The sequence below is a fragment of the Pteropus medius genome, unplaced genomic scaffold (assembly GCF_902729225.1).
Source record: "Pteropus medius unplaced genomic scaffold, Ma_sr-lr_union100, whole genome shotgun sequence".
In the NCBI taxonomy this organism is placed as follows: Eukaryota; Metazoa; Chordata; class Mammalia; order Chiroptera; family Pteropodidae; genus Pteropus; species Pteropus medius.
The window spans coordinates 338536-359783 of NW_024343105.1; the positions used below are offsets into that span (position 1 = coordinate 338536).

At 45.3% G+C, this 21248-nt stretch overlaps 1 protein-coding gene and 1 pseudogene across 3 annotated transcripts in view; both read right to left on the reverse strand.

Moving 5' to 3' along the window:
• NPAS2 (neuronal PAS domain protein 2) overlaps positions 1 to 15890 on the reverse strand; it is a 135126-nt gene extending 119236 nt beyond the window's left edge. For all 3 annotated transcript variants that reach the window (XM_039867089.1, XM_039867087.1, XM_039867088.1), the window contains exon 1: positions 15415 to 15890. In XM_039867089.1, the coding sequence (XP_039723023.1) occupies positions 15415 to 15875 (461 nt within the window). In that variant the 5' untranslated portion in view covers positions 15876 to 15890. The remainder of the gene's footprint in view (positions 1 to 15414) is intronic.
• Positions 15891 to 19283: 3393 nt separating this feature from the next.
• On the reverse strand, positions 19284 to 19406 carry LOC120606057 (uncharacterized; annotated as a pseudogene).
• Between the last annotated feature and the right edge of the window lie 1842 nt (positions 19407 to 21248).

A 21248-nucleotide genomic window follows, 5' to 3' on the forward strand; every position in this document is an offset into this window, starting at 1 on the left:
CGCGCGCGTGCGCTCGCACGCGCGAGGGATTCTGCAGGGTCACAGCCTGGTTATTGAATGTTCCATGTTTCAGCCCTTCGCTACTGGGCACAGCGACCATCACTGGTCCTGGCCTTTCCTCTATATAGCCCTACAGCAAGGTCCCAGCCACAAAGACAGGAATTACTATTGCTTTCTTTCTCTCAACTTTTAACAAAATCTTCGTAGGTATAACTGGTATGAGCATACACATTCACTGCAAAAATGGGACAGTGACAACTATTAGGTACTGCTTGCTCACTGCACACCATGCAATCCCAGGCTTTGCACATATCATCTTGGTTAGTCCTCAGAACAGCAGCATGAGGTGGCCACTACCATCATCGCTACTTGACAGAGGACATGGAGCTGGATTTAGACCTGAACAGCCCAACTCCCGCCCCCTAACTTATAAGCACCGTGCTTCACCTCCCCATGCTCATGTTTGACAGATCATTCTTTTCGTTTTTCCATTTTTAACTAAAATGGAATCAGATTATTATTTTTCATTTTGCATATGTGACCTTCTTTGGTGGCTATGGTTCACAGTGTTCCTTGCCTCACCACCGTGGGACACGTGATTTCATAGGCACCCGATGTTCTCTGAGACCCCAGATTCTAAAATTATTAGAAAAGCCTCAGGCTGTGGAGGATTAGGATAGGAAAGGCCACAGAGAGAAGGCTGTCTGGTGTAGGAGGCGGCCATCAGGTGGGAGCATTAGAAGGTTTGAGGAATAGGCTCCTGTGAACACAAGTGGATTTAGCCCTGGCTAAGAAAAGCATTAATATAGTAGAACATCTCAAGGACTGAAAAAATGGCTGAATGATGTAACTTTTAAAAGTAAGTCCAAGCTCAGGTGAATGGAGGCTTCCTGTCCTTCGGTTCAGTTCAGTACACACTAATAGAGTAGGACCACTACACAGCAGCTCCTAAAAGACCAGGGGAAATATCTGATCTCTACTCCAGGGAACCTCCAGTCTAGCAGGGGACAGCAACAGAGGCTGGCAACTTCGACACTGTAAAATTCAGGTACTGCCACCAAAAAGACATGAAAAGTGTTCTGTGGGACCCCCACAGACACACAAGAGTCCCTTCAGGGAAGGCTCTTAGAAGCCAGAGCTGAGTCAAGAAGGGTGAACAGGACTCGGTGGGTGATGAAGGCAGGAAGGGTGTTCCTGGCAGAGGTAACAGCATGGGCAAAGGGCCGGAGATTGGAGAGGTGAACGAAATAATATCACTCACATTTGTTTTTACATTGATACATGGAAAGTATCAAAATAAAAACTCCCTGGATATAGATGAGAACAGTTTGTCTTAACACACTTTGCATCTACCAACCATGAGCCATTTCTAACCAATACTAAATTCATCAAAAAGAAAAGTGTTATTTAAACACACAATAGCTGTTTTAACTACCTTTCAAAGACTGTCTATAGAAGATGGACAAGAGTCAAGCACGAATATTCGTAATTGATCTGAAACAAAAATGCTAGGCATGCATGGTGTCATATATATATATACACACACACACATATATATGTATATATACATATATATGAGAAAAAAATTGGAAGGACCATAAAAATAATCTGTATTAAACCACCAAAAAAATCTAAAATGTAATCTTAATTTTTTTGCATATTAAAAAAATAACTGTTCCAAAGTAGTGGGGGGAGGCAACCCTTACACTTCTTGAGCACTAACAATTTTCAAAATGTATTCACCCTCATTATCTCGCTTAATCATCACAAATATCCCTCCCCGCGGCGAGAAGAGGCTACACCAGGGGTCTCCTGGCCCTGACGCCACTGCTCTCCCCATCTAAACTTGTGACTTTGCTCATTAATTTTCCAGAAAAAGACACTAAAGCAGTGCATACAATTTTGAAAAGTAAATTTTAAATGTTTACTGTTACCCATCCAACTTATGGGAATCATAAAAATAAGCTAAAGCAATGGTGGCAATCTAGAGACTTTAAATACACAGAAAATGTCTTTTATTTCACAGCCATAATCCTGTTCCTATTTGTAAAATTATCAACACCTATATTGAAAGACAGGAGGGACAAGATAGGGGGAGTGGGGACAAGGTGATAAAGGGCAGACAATGACCTCACGATGGGAGGCTGAAGACCTGTTTTCATGCAGGCTTGGCCATTGCTGAGCTCCAGCCTCAGTTTCCCCTTCTGTAAAACAGTGGTTCTGGTTGCCTGACTACTAGCTTTATGGCCCCCTGACTCTTCTCTTTAGAGGACACACTCCTAGAGGAGATTAGGCCATAAGAATCAAAGCTGAGGTTCGGTGTCTCTCTCAAATGGTTTCTTCTCCCCAAACGCCCAACTTTTTGCCTCAGCTTACAGAAGAGAAAAGACTGATTTGAAGAAAATTCAGTTTATCATCTTAGAAACTAACCCAAATATTTCCCAGAAGTTTCTTGATAGTTACTAAAAGAGAAAATTGCAAAAGTAAAATGTAAACTATTTGTCTTTAAAAATGGCAATGTGTAGTTAGGTATAATAAAGAGAAGAGGACATTAGGATAGATACAGCATTTTACAATCTAACTTTTAGACATAATATAAAAAAGACCTACTATGGTTCCCAAGTTGTCTGAACGAATTATCCGTTCTGCCTGAATCAAAGTGAATTCAGGCTTCTATGTCGGCCAGGAAAATCTCCTTGGGATATTAGGTTTGCCCTAGAACAAACAAATTCTGGGAGGATGGGGCCTTGATGCTCAATGACTAGGGGTTTCATAATTGACTGGAATCAGCTATGCAGGTGCTGCCACCAGTTAAGTCACAGTAAAGTGCTCAAAGGTGATCTTGGTGTTAATTCTGGATCCTGAACAATTCACCCCAGAACTCCACATTTCACAACTTACAGACTTCGTCTCATGTTCTTTCCAAAGATTTTTCATACTTCTCACCACACTTTCCCCTATCTGGGAAAGCTGAGGAGAACTATTCGCCCCAACCCTGTATGACTCTTTCCACTGACATCAAGTATTGGCTGGGGACTTGCCTTCATGAGAGGAGCAAAATGCAGCCCCAAAGAAACAGGGAAACACTGAAACCAAGATGCCAAATTTCTTTGTGTCTAGAACCAATGAGGAAGGAATTTACCTGGTCTAGCCTGCCCCTTTCATGATTGGAACTCAGTGCCCCTTGAATCACAACTCCTGACCATATTAATTCGTGGTTGGTAATCTCAGCCATGCCATCCCCTATCATCACTGTCCAGGGCACAAGTTTAACCCGCCACAGCCCCAAAACCTTCCTAAATCAGTTTGTTTTTATGACTTTCGACACAATATATAGCCCAGAATAATTAAGATAGATGTTATCAGAATAATTCAAATAGATGTTATTAAAAGACTCTAAAAAGAAATAGAAATTTCTTGGATCAGGGTAATTAATATGCGCTGGATGGCTCAGCTTACCTCTTAGGTGTGGGTGCTGCACAAATCTAAGCAAATGGCGGGAATATCATTTGGTTTTGTGTGTGCCCCTGACCCAATTGTGGGACAGACCAAATTATCTTACTGATGACTATTTGGGGGGTTGCTTCTGTTTCCATAAATGATGGGAGCAGGAAGATAAAAACAGAACTGACCTGACAAGGCCCCTCAATGCTTCACCAACAAGACAAGCCCCGCACCTCTGCACACAGCTGCCCAAAGCTGACAGGGGAGGTAGGCTTGGGGTTTTGTGAACTGCCCCTCAGAAGTCCAGAGGATTGCTCCCCAGTAGATTCCTTCCCACGATTCAAATCAAGGAGCACGGCTTAGAGAAACCTGTCACCCAAAGGTCTTGCATACCTTACCACCTTTCCATACCCTAGCACTGAGGTTGGTGCTTCTCTGGAGGGGAGGGGTAGAAGGAGACAGTCAGGTGAATCCTTGTTGACTTCCAGGAGCCTTCTCCATAAAGAAGTCAGTTGCTAGTTTTCCAGACCCCAGGGTGGATAAGACTCAGGGGACATGGTGCCTCGCAAATGTGGCACTAGGTGGCCCCACCTTTCATGCTGACTTCTCTGTTGTGCTCGGCTGAACAAAGATATACCTGACTCCAGGGGAAAAGAGGGGAGACGGAAGGGGTGTCCTGATTTAACAGCCCTTATTACAGCTAAAGAAACAATTTTGAACAGCAGGTTAGCTGCTGAAAGATGGCAAGGAACAGAATAATTATTTTACCCTAAATAAAAGACTCCTTTCACAGGTAGCCTCATCCTCGTAGGGGCCGGCTTGAATGCAAACACCAAATTAGAGTTGTTTTCGATACCAGCATGAACCCAGCAGCCACACGATAACCTCACACTCAAGAAAACCACGTAAGCTAAAGAAGTCATGTTTCAGATGCTTAATTTGTTTTATACACATCGTATCTTCTTGGAAGTGGATTTCAGAAAAAGTAAATAAAAACCAGCTCCTCTATTTTTAGTCCTTTTTTAAAAGGCTACATGCCAGTTCCTGTTCTGAGTGTCCTTGTACAAGTCATTGCACTTCTCTGAGCCTTAGTGTCATGTATGTAAACTGGGATAAAATAGTGCTTCCTTCCAGAGAGTGGTCAAATCAACTGACGTAAGACGTATGACAGTGACAGTCGGAGACAATCCCCTCCCTGATCCTCAGACCCAATATTTTGCTTGTCTACTGTATTATGGAAAATGATAAGGAGATGCCCAAGGAGTGGCAGTAACATAGTTCCAGAACAAAAAAAGTCAGAAGGGACAGTTCTACCACTGACGTTGTCCCCCATGCCTGAGAAGCACTATTAGAAGTTGTTGAAATAAATAGGCATTTGATTCTTCATCACAGACACGAGTGAGTTCTGCCCATTTATCCTGTTTATCTGGAAGTCAAATGCCAGTGCCTACAGGAAGAGAGTGGGTTCCCAGAAATGAGAGTGGGTGCTCTGTGTCCAGCCTTGGGCTTGTTTCTCCCTGTTCCAGCTGCCCCAGGACTCTGACGTCCCTATCACGTTGTACTCAAGTTGGAGAGCAGACTGAGCAGTTCGCAGAGAGATAAGACAACAATCAGGGCGAAGCTGGCTGTCCAGGCTGCAGCATTCCCTCCCAGGACTTCCGGGTGGGGAGGGCCCGGCTGAGGCCGGGGAAAGCCTCTTTCTTACAGACTGGCTGGATGTCAGTCTGAGAAGCAAGAGCACAGATTCTCCTGGTCGGGGACAGAAGGATGTGCAAGCAGGGGAAGGCCTCTTTGCTTTCTGAACCTCTAATTTCCATCTGGAAAAGGTCAGCCATGTTGTACCAGGTGGCCACGGAGGTACCGCCTTAGTCTATTCTGGCTGCCACAACACATTTCCACAGACCGAGTGGCTTAAACAACAAAATCACGCCTCACAGTCTGGAGGGTGACCAGGGTGCCAGCATGGCTTGGTTCTGGTGAAAATCCTCTTCCTGGTGGCAGATGGGGTTTCCTCGCTGTGTCCTCACATGGTGGAAAGACTGCAAGCTGGCCCTCTGGCCTCTTCTTAGAAAGCCACTAATCCCACCCAGGAGGACTCCACCCTCAGGACCTAATCACCTTCCAAAGGCCCCACTTCAAATACTATCACACAGAGATCAGGATTTCAACATATCCGTTAGGGGGCTGTGGCATTCAGTCCATTCAAGTCCTTTCCTTCTGTCTCAAAAGCAACTTATTAGCCAGAATTGGGTTTTTTAATTTTTATTCGTGTCTGTGTGTGTGCGTGCATGCATGTGTGTAATCCAAAGATTAAACTCCGTGTTCCATTGAAAATCAGGTAATCCTTGTTCTTTAGGGGATTCTGTCACAGGAAGAAAGTAGCAGGAATCTCCCAGGTGGTCAGAGCTGGGCTCCAATTCTGCAGACCAACCCTCTTTAGAAAGGTCACCAGAAATAGCACATGTCTCATTTATCATGGCGAAGGCCCCATCCATGCCATGACACCTCACAATCATGAGGGTGCTTGGAGTCTATTTGATTTGGACTGAATTTTCAGACACAAAAGGTTATCAGGCTACTCTTGTTCTTATAAAGGGCAAAAGCTTTGTAAAGCAAATTGTGCAGCCCCGAGCCATGGCCAGGACCTTCAAAGTGCTTGACTTCTACAGTTTAAGTATTTCACTTTTTCCCATGATGTTAGCTTTCAAGAGAACACTGATCCCATATTGTTTTTATTTGTTAGCATGTACCTTGTCTGAGAAAACCAAGTACCTCATTCAGGAAGAAATCAACTTGAGGCTGGCAGTTACTTCAGTTGGGAGGAATTTCAAGTGATGAATTGGACACACAGCAAGCAATAAAAATAATACTTTTCATTTCTGTGGACCTCTTCAATGAACACTCTCTCTTGATTTTCACTCTTGAGGATGAATACCTCCCTTTATAAATGAAAAGACTTGAGTTTGGGGCTCATGTAACTTGCCATAGGTCACTTGGCCACAGTGACCATATCAGGGTGCCAATGCTTTCTGCTACAGGCCACAAGCCAGCTTCCTGAAACCATTTAAAAAGCTGTTGACCTATATAATGATGGCCAAATACTATGATTTCAAATCAGGTCATAGGTCAGCGCTGTCACACCCATAGAAAAGGCAGGGTGTTTTATAGGTGTCTTGTATCTATAGGTCGCAATATATACAAGAGCTGTCAAATTCAAGCTGTCAGAAACATTAACACAGCCTCATGGGAGTTCATCCTAACGATGCCACCCCAAGAAGCACAAACTGGGGGATGAGCTTCTGATGCTTAAGAGGGATCCAATCTTAAATACAAGGCAAGATAGAACCTGGATTTTGTATGTAGAGGCAAAAGACAGCTGATCACTTTGAACAGCTAATTCATGCAAATACAGCATAACTTCATAGAAACAAGAAACACAAAAGGAACTGTCCTTAAAAAAAAAAAAAAAAAAAAACCTAAGTATGCTATGTCCTCCATTAGGCATCTCCATTATTCCCCAAGTCTTGGCCAGAAAGGGGCTGGTCCAGGTTCCTGAAGATGGTTAGCTGCAACTTTCTTGCTGTCTTTAGAGAATGCCACTAGTCCAGGCACAGGAGAAAAGAGATGAAACCCACTGCTGTATCAGAAGAATAACAGGCTACTCTCACCATGTAACTCCATATATAGCAGACAGTACAAGTCCCAGTAAACAGGGCACAAGCCGGAGCCCGCCATTTCTCTGACCAGACACGGCTGTGTCTGTGGAACACGGGGAATGGCGCCCCTGGAGTTGTGTGGCCATGCAACGGGCCCAGGGTGACAAGGGGAGAGACAGCCAGGAGCACCTCCCAGGGAACTGACTGGAGCAGCTTTATAAAGAAATCAGGGGCAATATTGACCGAGGACCTGCCCCCAGGTGGGAAAGCAGACACGAGCTGCTCAGTGTGGAGGAAGCAGGGTGCTGTCACATTTCCTTAGACACTCACGCCTGTCGTTTGGCAGCCAGGGACCGGTACAGGCTCCTCTGTCCTTCCTTCCACAGAATGCCTTGGAGTCCTACCTGCTTGCCCAGCATGAAGTGCAGGGGGTACAGGGGGTTCCCACACCCAGCCTGAACCCAGGCTCAATCATGAGAGTGACACACACACCTGTGGACCAGGGAGATGATTCTGGCAGCTGTGTCCGAAACAGACCTGTCAGAGAGTGGAACCCTGCCAGGAAGCATCCCACTGCTCACTGGAGAGAAGCAAAGGCCTCTGGGAGCTAAGAGTCAGCTTGCTGGGGATGAATGACCACAAAGACGAAGGTGGAGATTTTTATGAGCTGCCACCCCCTGTTGGTAAACTTGGTGTGTGGGAGTGAGTTGTAGACTTCAGAAGGGGGAGTTTGACAGGTGCTTCCGCGATCCTGGGACCAGAGGAACAGAGGCTACCTGACCACTTCTGAGTAGGGAGCTGAGAGACAGGCTGAGAGTGGTGATGGAAAGTCCCAGGAACAGCTCAGAAATGAGAAGCCCTCTTACCTCAATGAAATCATTCTATCCTGAGCCACAAACCTGACATTATTATCAGCAAGGGTTCCATACGATTGGAAATAGAAGTGAGCTCTCTTATATGAGATCATAAAACCTCTACAGAATTGCCATGAAAATCTGCAGAGTGAATTCCTTTCTGACAATACAGTGAGGGGGAAGGGAGGAGAAACAATAAAAATAAAACCTTCTCTGACCATGAAAGAAGCCTTGGCGAGGTCAAGGGCCATATCCTTTGGGTCTTTAGATGAACTGATATTCCAGAGCTGCAGGGCAGGCATTCTTGGCAACACTACACACAATACGTGTGCCTTCAGCCCCACCATAAACACACCAAAACCAGGGAGTTCAAGTTTTTCTCACAGACTTATCAGACTGAGATCTCCAGGGAAACAGGCATCCTGTGCAATAACTCAGGACCATGCTGTAGTCCATGCCTTTTGTAGACAGCGCAAGTGAAAGGCCTGGTGTGGCAAACATGATTCACGAAATCAAGGTAGCAGCACTGTGGCCTCCTCCCTGTCTTCACCCCAACCCACCTCCTCAAAAAAGTCTCCAGCTACAGGGCAATGTCTACCACCTTCATCACCCTGTCCACAGGCAGACTGAGGGCCCACACTGCAACATGTACACCTATCATGCTGCCTATTTTAAGTAGGCCTTCGCCTTGTAAAACAAAGTGTGAAATCAAAACCATTCAGTTTTGAAACTGAGAAAATACTGGATTTTTCTATATAACCTTAAAAACAAATCTGAATCCCTCTGGACTATTAGTGAAACTTTGGATTTTCTTCTCTGAATAAAGGAGGAAAAAATGTTCCGTTTATATGCCAACATACAAGCAATTCATAAACATGTATTAAAAATGGAGGTCCTTCTTATTTCTTGGTGTCTCGAAGTACCTTCTGTGACCTGTCATGTTATTGCTTATAGTTTAAGGGCTAACAATTCTACACGTGCCTGGATACTTGGGACACTCCATGTGCAAAGACTAAAAAGCTATGTTTCATCGTGTCCCTCCTGAGGTCCCCAGGAAGCCTACTGAGAGTGTTTTGTTTCCAAAGTATTTTTTTCTTAAGCGGTCCTGTTTCCTCCAAGAAGCTTTTTCCTGTTGTCCTTTGGCCTTTTTCTTTCATCGTGACTAGTTCCTGTGCTGTGTACTAATGTATAGGAGTGAGGAGACAGAGGGGATAACCTGACGGTCCAGGCACGTGAGTGGTGCCTGTCAGTGTGAGACCCCTGAAGGCTAGTGAACATTTATTTATTTTTTTAATTGAAGAAATGATTTAAATTTTTTTCCTCCCATCTACCTCCCAAACATTTCTTATAAATTTCACCCACCCCATGTGCTTTCCTGTCTTCTCTGGCAGAACTGGGACATTTCAAAGAACACACAAACACATTTCAGCTATGCATTATGCAATGCACAAAGTATTTGCTTAAGTGACTCCGGTATATTCAGAGAATGAATGTCTGTCAGAGTATAAACTCTATGGGTCCTAGAGGCAACAAAGCTTTTCAGAAATGCTGGGGCAGCCTGCTATCTGACTGGGTTGGGAAGGGTCTAGAAGGTTGTCTCCTCAGAGTTTTCTTGGACACAGATCACCGAACGGGTGTGTCTCCTAACACCATATGCAGGAATATTTCATGATTACTGCAAGACTGATCAAGGATACTCAGTTTTCACAGAAAGGAATGTCAAATATCCTCTTTTGCATCCTCACAAATAACCAAAACACTCCGAAAACAATTACCATGGACTATTACGTAGCCATTAAAATTATGTTTACATGGACTATGCGGGGAAGTGCTTACAGTCAGGTTAAGGCAAACCACCAGAATAGAAAACTACAACAGTATGACCTTAAGCATGTGCAATTTATAGAAAAATTGAAAAGATTTGTAATACAAAGTGCTGGTGAAGACATGAAGACAAGGCATGCTCACACGCTGTAGGTGGGAAGGTGTGTGGGCATTGCTATTTCAGTCATCAATTTGCCAACATCTAACAATATTGCAAACAGCTGTGCTTCTTTACCCAGAAATCTCCTCCTAGTAATCCCTGGCTGAGAAAAACTTGAAATATACTCAAAGATACACAGATAAGGAAGGTAATACACTGTTTGTAATAGTAGAGAAGTGAAAACAAAGCAAAATAAATGTTTCACAATGGGGAATGGGCTAAATAAGTTACACGTGACAGTACTTCTGATTATTACGGTGTAGCTTTTTAAAAGAATGAAGTAGAAATAATGATCCCCCCCAAAAATCTCATGCCATTAAAGTCACTAAATAATACACATAGAATGAGTTCAGTTTGTTTAATAAGAAAATGTACTTGTGTAGGTCTCTATAGGTAAATGCGCTGAAAAAAGAGTAGAATACACTCCTGTAGTTAGCAACATTTACCTAAGAAGGGTGGAGAGCTCTGGAGTACATTGGTTAGGATGCTTTTGGCTACAACTAACAGAAAACCTAACTTAACCTGATTTAAGGATCCAGGAAGGTTTCAGGATATCACAAATGTTCCAAAGCTGAGACTTCTCGTTGGGAAATTCAGAAAGTCAAGGGCACAGAGAACATCCCACTCTTCACCTCTGCATTCTTTGGCAGGTCAGCTGGGACCTGGCCTAGCCCACTCTGGTGCCCCACACACAGGTATGATATATCCAGAAGAAAAGGGCTGCTTGGGTCCCTTGCCTCCTTTCAAGGGCCAGGGAAGCTGCCCAGTAACCCATACTGTTTTATTGGCCAGGGCGAGGTCCACATGCTCCCCCAAGCCAATCGTTGGCAAGAGCAGCAGGCCTGGGAAGAGGGTAGACTCCTGAACGAAATCAGGTTTCCACCAGGAGGAGAAAGGGGGGTGACTATTGGATAGGCCAGAGAGGCTGAAGGGGATCTTTTTATTAGAAATGGTTCTGAATTATTTGAAATTTTTATAAGATTACATTAATTTTTAAAAATCTAACAAAAAAAAATTTGAATAAATAGAAAAAGGACTGAAGGGAAATACAACCTTGTGATTGCAGGTAATCTTCATTTTCTTCATTCTTTTCTAGATTTTCAAAAATTAACTGTAATTTTATAATAGAAAACTAATAATTTAAAAAATGTTCTCCAGAGCTCAATATTTTGACTTTTAAGGGGCACAAACATTCCTAGTAAAGTTGTGCAGCACCATTCTGGGTTCAGAAGAGACTGGAAGAACCATGCCACTCAGCTGTGTCACCTGCCTTTCTTTTGACAGGCTCTTGTCCCCTGGAAGCCTGAATGATTTCCAATGACCCTGGAACATAATCCTCCAAGGCCTTCAGTAAAGCACCAAAAGCCACACAGTTGGGTTCCTGGGTCCCACCTCCCACCCTGGTGTGCCCTCCATACCAGGTATTTAGGAATGCCTGAACTGCCACAACCACCAGTTGGTCTTGATCAACAGAACCTGCAGGATAAGTACCAGGAAGAGCCTCAGGTAAATCTCTAGCCAGAAGGATATCCCAAGGCTAACCAGCATCCAGGCCACTGCAGAAGAGGGGAGACACATGCTCCTAACTGTAATTCTGTTTTGCATCCGAATTACTTCCACAACTGCCAACTCTCAAGCCCTAGCCTGGTTCTCCCCTGCTGGCCTTGGGTTTGTTGGTTAAGTCAAAATGAATCTCTACTTGGTGAACTATGCAGAAAAATATTTTAGGAACCTCGTCTTCCTCCTTGACTTACCAGCCCCCTTTTCCCATCAACTGTAAAAGCAGTTAGTTTTGTGATACCTAACATGTGTCCTTGACTTGTAATCCTACAAACACAAGGTCAGCATTATTTGCACTATTTTTTGGAGCAAGAAAGGCTCAGAGGTTATAAAAGAACCTCCAATCACACCGTAGCTGAGCAAGGAGGCTATCCCAGGTTGGTCTGATTTCAATATCTGCGTTTTTCTTCCTGCCAAGTCACAAAGCTCTCTATTCAAAGAAGACTAGGTCACAGTGAACAATTTTGGAATCTGACTAGAAAATCCCCTTTCCCTGGCTGCCACCACCATGCAGAGTGGCATCCTACAACCTTATGTTTAGTCTAGAAGTAATCTCTCCCTCCCTTCCTCATCTGTCAGCTCCTTGAGGGCAGGAAGGTCTTTATTTTTCTATCAACTGGTTCTAATACATAGTAGATGTTCAGGAAACATATGCTGGATTGAATCAAGTGTGTTCCAGAAACTTGGTAGGGTGTCAAAGCATCAGAGGCTCCTAAGAGCTTGTTGGAAATGCAGAATCTGGGGTCCCAACCCAGACTTGCTGAGTCAGCACCTGCATTTAACCAGATCCCCAGGTATTACAGTTTGAGACATGATGGTCGGCACCCTCCATCTTCTTAAACACACACCAGTGCAGGAGATAAACTCTCTCGTTTCTATTCCGAATTATCCAATGGAAACCACACATTGTTTGATCACCCGAAGAAGTCTGAGTGGTTTCTGGGGGAAACTTCCCTAAGAGATCAGTTCGTTTAAAATGCCAAGTGGCCCCCAATCTCAAAGAATGAAAAACAGTAGTGCTTTAGCTAAAGACTGCATTAGAAAAATTCCCCTTCTAAATATATGTTCACATGTAATAAGTTTATTTAGTGCTCTAAGGTAATATTTATCACCAGCAGATTTAAACTAGGATTACTCATAGTTAAGTACTCCATTAGCATTCAGAAATTTCTAACCTTTGGATAGCTATCATTGACAATTCAGCTCATTTTCTGCCCCTATTTATTGAGCATCTATTATGAACAAGGCCTCAAAGGGTGAGATGCTGTGGGGAACATGAAGGTGGCAGTCCCTAATCTCCAATCTTTGCTACAAGTAAAATGAAGATCGGGAACCTGCTAATCGAACATTTCTGTAAAGCAAATAATGCATTCAGTATCAGTTCCACTATTTAAATGTGAAACTCAATTAGATGCTTCTATGATGCAGCCAATTAAACCGTTGGTGAAAGGCAGCCAAGAATACTGAGTCACTGGGCTATTTTCAACACCTCCCAATCTGACCTCTCTTGGGAAAGAGATGTCTCAGTGTGCTTGGGATCAGCATGGGACAATCAGTGTCCAGATCACAGTGGAAAAACTGACTTTTTTGTGTAAAGAACAAAATACATACTTGTTTTAAAAATGAAGAAAAAGGACATAGCTCTTTGGATTCTTAAAGGTCCAAAGAAAGACTCTGAAAAAATTAACATATAGAGATAGTAATATAAAAAGTATATGTATGTATTATTGTTTTAATCTGAAAAAACCATTGATTTTAAAAATGTAACCTAAAAACAAGTGGCAGCATTAAGAGGCAATTATCGAGAGTTAAGAAAGGTTGTACCCCACCCCACCCCCAAAAAAAGAAAAAGATGAATTCGACTTCATAACACACATCAGATGATGTGGGTAATTTTTACCATTTTCATTATTTTTATCATTTTCATTATTAAACAGTGAGAAAAGAAAAAATAAGAGGGGGGAGGGGGGTCCAAACTCTTAAAAGAACCAAATAAGCTTAAAAACAATTATTTTCTACATAAAGGTGAATTCTTTAGTCACCAACTGAACACTCGCCTATCAGGAAATTTTTTCATCAACATTAATTAGTAAAGCCTCATTTGGTTCTTTTCTTGGCTTAACTCTTTGGAAGTAACGTTTTATTAATAACATATTTCCTCAAGAATGTATTCCCTTCTTTCGCCTCCACAGGAGTCACTCTGGGGAGTAGTGAGAATAAAACCCATTCCACATTTGCACACAGTGGGGCAGATCAGCAGATAAACAGAGGCATCCATTTCCAAGAAGAAAATGGCTAAAAGCAGCACATTTAAAATTCTTTTAAGCCAGTCTCCACATCTCTCTGCAAGATGGAAGACAATTATTGAATGTCTTTATGCTGCTCACTTTATTTTTAACTAAATCTTTAAGTAGACTTCTGAGACTTGCCCATATGTCAGTGGATCCTGGGTTACCTAGGTAAGGAAGCACCGATTTTTTTTTTCTTTTGTTTTTGCAAAATTCTTCTAAACATTATTTTTATTTGAGGGTTATTTTTAAATACACTGGGGGTTATTGGGGGCAAACTTTTCCTGTAAGGAAATCTTAACTGCAGAAGCAACGAGTACCTGTCCTTGAATGTTGAATTGGCACCTCCCAAGGAGGGCAGCTCTGCTTTGATGCAAGCCAGAAGTAGTTGGTCAATTCACCCAGAAGGGACTAAGGGTGAGATAGACGTGTGGACAGCTGAACTTTGCCAGGATGTGCTTTTCATTATCTGGGAAGTCCAAATTGGGGAAAACTCTCCTATCAAAAAGAAGGCTGGGGTTCTAAATGATTAAAACGACCAGCTGTCTCTAATTAAGTTAATTTAAGGACTTCTGTATTTCACCTGTAAAGAAACAGGCTAACTAACCAATTTAATGAATTTAGGGCCAGATATCAAAGCTGCAGGCACTAAACACGAAATGCCTGGAACTCTCCCCTCTGAGAGCCTTTCTAACACCTGTTGAATTTCGGGCTTATAACTTGGGAACTAAAAGCCTCACGGATACGACCTTGGGAGTTTTTAGACTTTCTGGAACTGCGTGTGTATTTTTAAGGTTTCCATCTTGCTTAATCAACAACACTGGTTACTAATTATTTATGAATCACAAGGCTGAAAACAAACTTTCTTACCTTAAGCAGTTAAAGAGTGGCAAGCAGAAGAGCGGGTTGGTGTTTAATTTAGCCCCTTAGTACCTGTCCCTACCATCCCCCTCACGCTCCCCCCCGCCGCCTGCTACCAACCCTGCGCCGCTCTTTAGAAAGGTCAAAGGTGCGCCACCCTCCTCGCTCGGGGTGGGGGCACACCTCCTATCAAAACTACATGCCGGCATCCAACTCAGGGAGCTCTGGGTGGCAAGTCGACACGAGGAGCCAGGCTACGCGCTCTCTAAGCAGGGGGCAGACTCGGCATCCAATTCAGCCTGGAACCAATTCCGACCAAGGGACCCCGAGAGACTAAGGGCCCAGGGTGCGCACTTCCCTCTCCAAGGGTCCCCAGCTCCCTACGCTTCGGGAGAGCGTGTGGTGGGGCCCAGGGAGGCCAGTGGGTCACCCTCAAGGCTGCTGCTGGGCGCACGGCCTTCACCCCGACGGTATCCCTGAGCACCCCCAAATCCAGAGGTTCAAGGTGCCTGGTCCCCTGCCTTCTACGGCGACATGCACATGGAGCCCACCGGCCCGGCAGCCGCTGTAGTCAGTCCTGCAGGGCTGGTTGTCCTGACAGAGGGACCCGGCCGGGGGTACACCACCCAGCGCCCCCGAACCCTCGCGGAGCGCCCCTCCCAGCCCCGTGCGTCCTTCGCGCCGGCAAGCAGGTGACTGAGTCCCGTGCCCCGGTGCGCACGTCCTCCAGCCCACCATCTCCCGCGTCCCTGGGAGAGGCCCCTTACCTTGGAGCCGGCCGGGGCGGCCCCGTGGGGCCAGGCGCGGACTGGGCCGGGGAGACGCGCCTCCCGCCGCCGCCGCTGGGAGCCGAAGCGGGAGCGGGCGCGGCAAGCTCCTCCCGGGCGGCGGCGGGAGGCGCTGCTCTCGCTGCCGCCGCCGCCGCGGCGGGTCTCGGAGCTACGCGGCCGCCAATCCCCGGCCGCCGCCGCGCTGGTCCCTCGGCTCCTGCGGGAGGCCAGCTGCTCGCGCGGCAAACTCTTCCGCACGCACAGCGGGCCGAGAGCCGCCGCCTCTTCCTCCTCCCCCTCCCTCTCCTGCCTCCTCTTCCCCTCCCCCTCCTTCTCCCTTCTCCGCCTCCTCCTTCCCTCCGCTCCCGCAGCCGCCGCGGGCCGGGTCTCTCTTGGCCGCGACCCAGCCTGGGACACGCTCCCGGCGCGGATGGGCAGAGGAACCCGGGACCCAGCATCCCGGGCGGCTCAGACCCCGCGCACCCCGAGGCCCCACCACCCCCTCTGGGCTGTCCCGAACGCGCGGTGGGGTCCCGCCTGGGGTGTGGGGTCAGACCCGGCTGAGGGAGGGCGGGGGAGAAGTGTGAGTGCTTAAAGATGAACTTGGCTGAGAGGGGAGGCGAGGGGATGCGGGGCTGCCAGCAAAGGTCCCGTTCAAGTTGTCACTGCGGGTAGCAAGGAATCTTCCTTCCCTGCCAAGTGCAGACCCTCGCCGTGCCAGCTGCCACTCTGCTGTCCTGTCCGTTGGGGGCGAGCACGCAACTGTAGTCCCCTCCACGTGCGGTAGGTCTGCACTCGGGGCCAGATCTCGCTCACCAGCGCGTCTCAGCTCTGACCGCTGCAGTTTCTCCAGAAGCAGCGGCAGAGGTCCAAGGGGGCAGGTGAGACGCCTGGGTCGGGGGGGATGCTGGAGAGCACTGTTACGGGTACGATGGCAGAAGCTACTGGGGAGGAATAATCGGTGTTTCTTCCAAGGCGAACACAGCAGATCCGGAAAATGGGTCAAGGATGGAAAGACCCAGCTAAGCGGCCCCCTCCCGGCAGAGGCACGTGGGTGGGGGGCCGTGGCCAGGAGTGCACTGGAGCTCCACTCTCTCACTCCCCCTCCCCCGCTGCCCTCCTCTCCTTTTGCACCAGTACAGGAAATGTTCCACTGACCTACATATTTTTCCAAACATACATGACCTTTTTTTTTCCTCTGTGGGAGGAGACAGGCGAAAATCCAAGAAGAGGAGCTGGAGCCATGCGAGGCACGCAAGAAAACAGGGAGGCTTTCACCAAGGTTCCTGCAAACACAACACAGACAAACGCACCCGAAATAATCCTGAGCCCGGAGCCGCAGTTCACTGCTTTGCCGAGCTGCGAGATGGAGTCGGGTGAAAAGGATGCTCTGCGCTCCACTGAGGCCGTCAATGGCGGTGGGGCGCCCTTGAACTTGCACCTTCCCCCAACTCCTGGCCATGATGTTCTTTTCGGAGGCACCTGGGGAGAAGCCCAAAGAGAGGAGAGAGCCCTACCTCCTCCCTGATATCACATAGGTACAGCGCCTGGCACAACGCTCTGCTCAGCCCTTTGGGGGTGTTCCCGGGTCCCTGGCACTTTCTTGCAAAGTGTCCTGGAAGGAGATGGGCCCCTGCTGGTCCTTCTCTATCATACTTGGTTTGGTGGCCAGTAGGAATCTGCTAGGCCCTATCCTCTGAACGCTAGCCAGGGCAGTGGATTAGGAGGTCGTCCCTCACCTCCACTTGGTTCCAGGGGCCTTGCTTTATCCTGCCCCCCTCGAGTTCAAGACAGGACCGCTCGCTCCCGCGCAGACCCGAGACCTGACCAACAGCGCCTTATTTGGGCATGCAACCCCACACCGTCAATTAGATCAAAAACGCTCACACAGAGCTCCTTTTTCCCCCCTGTAAAGTAGGTCATTCTCTTTATTTCCCACTTGTATTATTTTTGTCTAATTCTCCTCCTGAAAAATAATCAGCTGCAAGCTTTGTGCATCCTGAAGAAAGCTGTCCTTAGCTTGCTTCTGACTTGGAGGGCTTTTCAAGAAGGAGGAGGAATCTGGCACATTCTGGGTCTGAAGTCCGTAGGTTCCAAAAGGAGGAAATTTAGGGGATATATTTTATTTTGCTTCATTCGTCTACCCCATCCTATCCTTCAGGCAAGTAAGTTTCGCCTTGCCCTTAAAGCATAATCATGACTAATATCTGCTAAAGGATAAAGCTGTATGCTTTTAACCGGATTTAATGCAGAATTTAAAGCCACCTCCCTTCCTTTCTTGTTTTGAAACAGATTCCAACTCCCTCCTCCTTCCTTTTGGGAACTAGTTGAACAATCGTTAAATGATCATTTAGGAAACAAATGCCTTACAGTTATAACACATCAAATAATTCTGTAGTGCAACAAGTATTTTTGCTTTGATCTGTTTTTTTTTTTTTTTTTACCTGTGGCCTAGTAGAATATCCTAGTACATGAAGGTGATGTCTACATGGTTGTTCTTATTCCAGACTCCATCCCATCTCCTAGTGTTTATTCCACTGGGGTAGGACACCTGTCTGACCATAAAGGGGAGTGGAGTCTGCAGCACAAAACCCAATCGGGACTAGAGCACGACAAGATTCTCAAAAGAATGTGCCCTCACCCCCACACCCCCAAATGCGGGGGAGAGTTGAAAAGGCAGATTTACCTTCTGTTCATTCTATGCATTTGACGGTTCACTTCCTTTCACTGGCATTTTTTATCGAAAGCTTGTCATGAATCAGGCTGGGCTGGACCTGTGGAGGATCAAGGGAAAGTTTACAGCAGTTTCTGTCCAAGAAGGGCTTACAATGCAGAGGCAACGATGAAGATGAGGCCAAAAGTGGCTAGTGTCAGAAAACAAAGTTCCCACATAGGCTCAAAGGAAGAAATCAGGATGGGCTTCTTGGAGGAGGTAATATCAGTGCCAGGATTTTTCATAAACCAGGTAACAAAGTCAAACTAGATCATAATCTACACATTATTCAAAGTGTACAGCATAGAGCAAAAGAACCATTCCAAAACTGCATTGCCAGTTTGGGGAAATTCTCAAATCTCATGTGGTAGAGTAGTGGTTACTAGTGGGTTGGGGGAGGAAGAGGGAGGTAGATGGGATAAAAGGAGTTAAATATAGGGGGTAAGGGGTGGGTGAAGTGGGTAAAGGGGATCAAATATATGGTAGCTGAAGGAAACTGGACTTTGGGTGGTGAACACACAATAGAATATACAGAGATCAAATGATAATGTACACCCGAAAATTATGTGATCATATTAATGTTACCCAATAAACTTAAAAAAAAAAGAATGGCTTTATTAATCGAATGCTGCAATGATGTATCCAGGAACTGCAGATACTTTTCAATGAATCAAATTTATGGAAGGGAGGATCGAAATGTTTAATTGTAGTCAATTATATAAATCTTTAAAGATATCAATGGAAGAGTTCAAAATTTTTGCATTCTAGCTAGATATTCTCTTCCATTACAGAAGTTGAATCTGTGGCATACCTTAACAAAAATTTTTATCCAATTAAATTCTCAAAATATGTACACTATAGGTGTCCATCGATGGTGCTACATGCAGGCAAGAATGTGTGGGCTACTATAATAATTACAGCACGAGCTCAGGATTTGGGGCCCACATTAGGTAAGTATAGTAAGTAAATTAAACACAAACCTAGAACAGACAACAAGGACAGGGTTCTATGCTAGATATCATATCAGTTTCTGTGACCAATCATAAGATAGAAGGGCCTTTTTTTTTTTTTAGGCAAGGCAACCCTTGGTCGACCTCACAGATTACAAGGACCTTGTCAGTTTACGGTCCCTTATGTTTTTATTTATTTTTTATGCCTACAGCACCTGGTCTTCCTAGGTGGTCTCCCATCCAAGTACTAACCAGGCCTGACCCTGCTTAGCTTCCGAGATCAGACAGGATTGGGGTAGCATGTTCAGGGTAGCGTGGCCATAGACTGGGCCTTCCTTTTTTTATATGAATGTCCAGTAGCCCATTTGTAGATTCTTACATCTTAGCAGTTTTCAAATCAAAACAGAAAAATCAAACACAATACCATGCATCATGTTAAGTAGAATAACATCATGCTAGAGAAGAAAACTAGCAACCTAGGCAGAAGGGGACATTGGAACAGTATAAGGATGAAGAAGAGGCCTCAGAGCCCAGTCGCTAGAGACCGAATGACTCAGAGGCCACAGCTTATAGGCACTTACAGAAGAAAGATTCAATAATGTGTACCCTGCATTTGAAATATTAACACCTTGGTTGTGCCAGGAGTTTCAGAGCTGTGGAAAAGTGCAGGAGGGTGATTCGTTCACTGCAGCAGTCTCTCATAGGCCTGAAGATGCTACCAAGAGACAGCCGAGGTCTTATGCATCCTGCCTGGTAGAGTTGAGACTTGACTTGGCTTTTGTGCCTATTAGATCATGTGGCTGGCAAACTAAAGAATGAAACAAGATTTCCTTACAAAGCTGGAGTGCGGGCCCAGATTGGAAATCTGGGCTAGAGGAATCTGGAGGAGGCAGAGGCCCAAAGCCTCAGCTAACCCCACTAGCTAATCGCAGTGCTTCTGAGGACCACAGGAGGAAGTGGTACATGTATGTGCCCATGCACGCAAACACACAACACACACATACACACACACCTGAAAAAGAGGTGAAAGTTTTGACAGCACGGGCCCTTGAGAATAATCTTTCTTTATAGTTATGCCCCTTGAAGAAGTCCCTTCATGTATATTGCCTCTGATAATAAAGTTTGATCTTAGGTCCCATTTATTTCTCTTCTGAGAGGATCTTTAAAAAGAAAAAAAAAGAAGGTCTTTATTCTTTAGAGCAGTTGTAGGTTCACAACAAAATTGATTGGAAAGTACCTATATACTCCCTGACCCCCTACCCCAGCATCCTCACTTTCAACAGCCCCCACCAGATGGCACATTTCTTACAGTCAATGAACCTACATCAACACATCATTATAACTAGGAGTCCACAGTTTATTTTAAGGTTCACCCTTGGTATTGTACATTCTAGGGTTTGGATAAATGTATAATGGCATGCATCCACCATTATTGAATCACACAGAGTAGTTTCACTGCCCTAAAAATCCTCTAGTCTCTACCTATTCCTCCCTCCATCCCCACTAAACTGTGGCAGCCATTGAACTTTTTACTGTCTCTATAGTTTGCCTTTTCTAGAAAATCATATAATTGGAATCACACAGTGTGTAGACTCAGATTAGCTTCTTTCACTTAGTAACATGCATTTACGTTTCCTCCATGTCTTTTCATGGCTCAATAGTTCATTTCTTTATAGCATTGAACACTATTTCATTGTGTGAATAAGGTTTTCAAAGTGGTATTTTAGTAAATAATGTTTGCAGTAATAAAAAGTAACATTTATCTAATACTTATGTGCCAGATATTTACATTACCTCATTTCATCTTCATAAGGCTCTATAAAAAAAAAAAGTGATTTATGATTTCCAGGTGACAGATAAGAAATCTGACTTAGAGAGGCTCAAGGTGCCCTCGGTTGCTTAGCAAATACATGGCAGAGCAAGGCTGATCCTGGCTCCATAACTGACAGCCCATGGTCCCCCCACTCCCACCAGATTCAGCACTCAGCTGTGTCGATGCCAACACAAAGCTATTCGTGGCATCATTCAATTTCCATGAGATCTTGGAAGCACTTGCCAAAGCAGCCATGTGCTCCTACGTCGCTGCACATTTCTTGTCTGTTTTCTCTTGTTCTCCTCTCAATACATCAGTTATTAATATCTTTACTCCCTTCCTGGAGCAGCCGTCT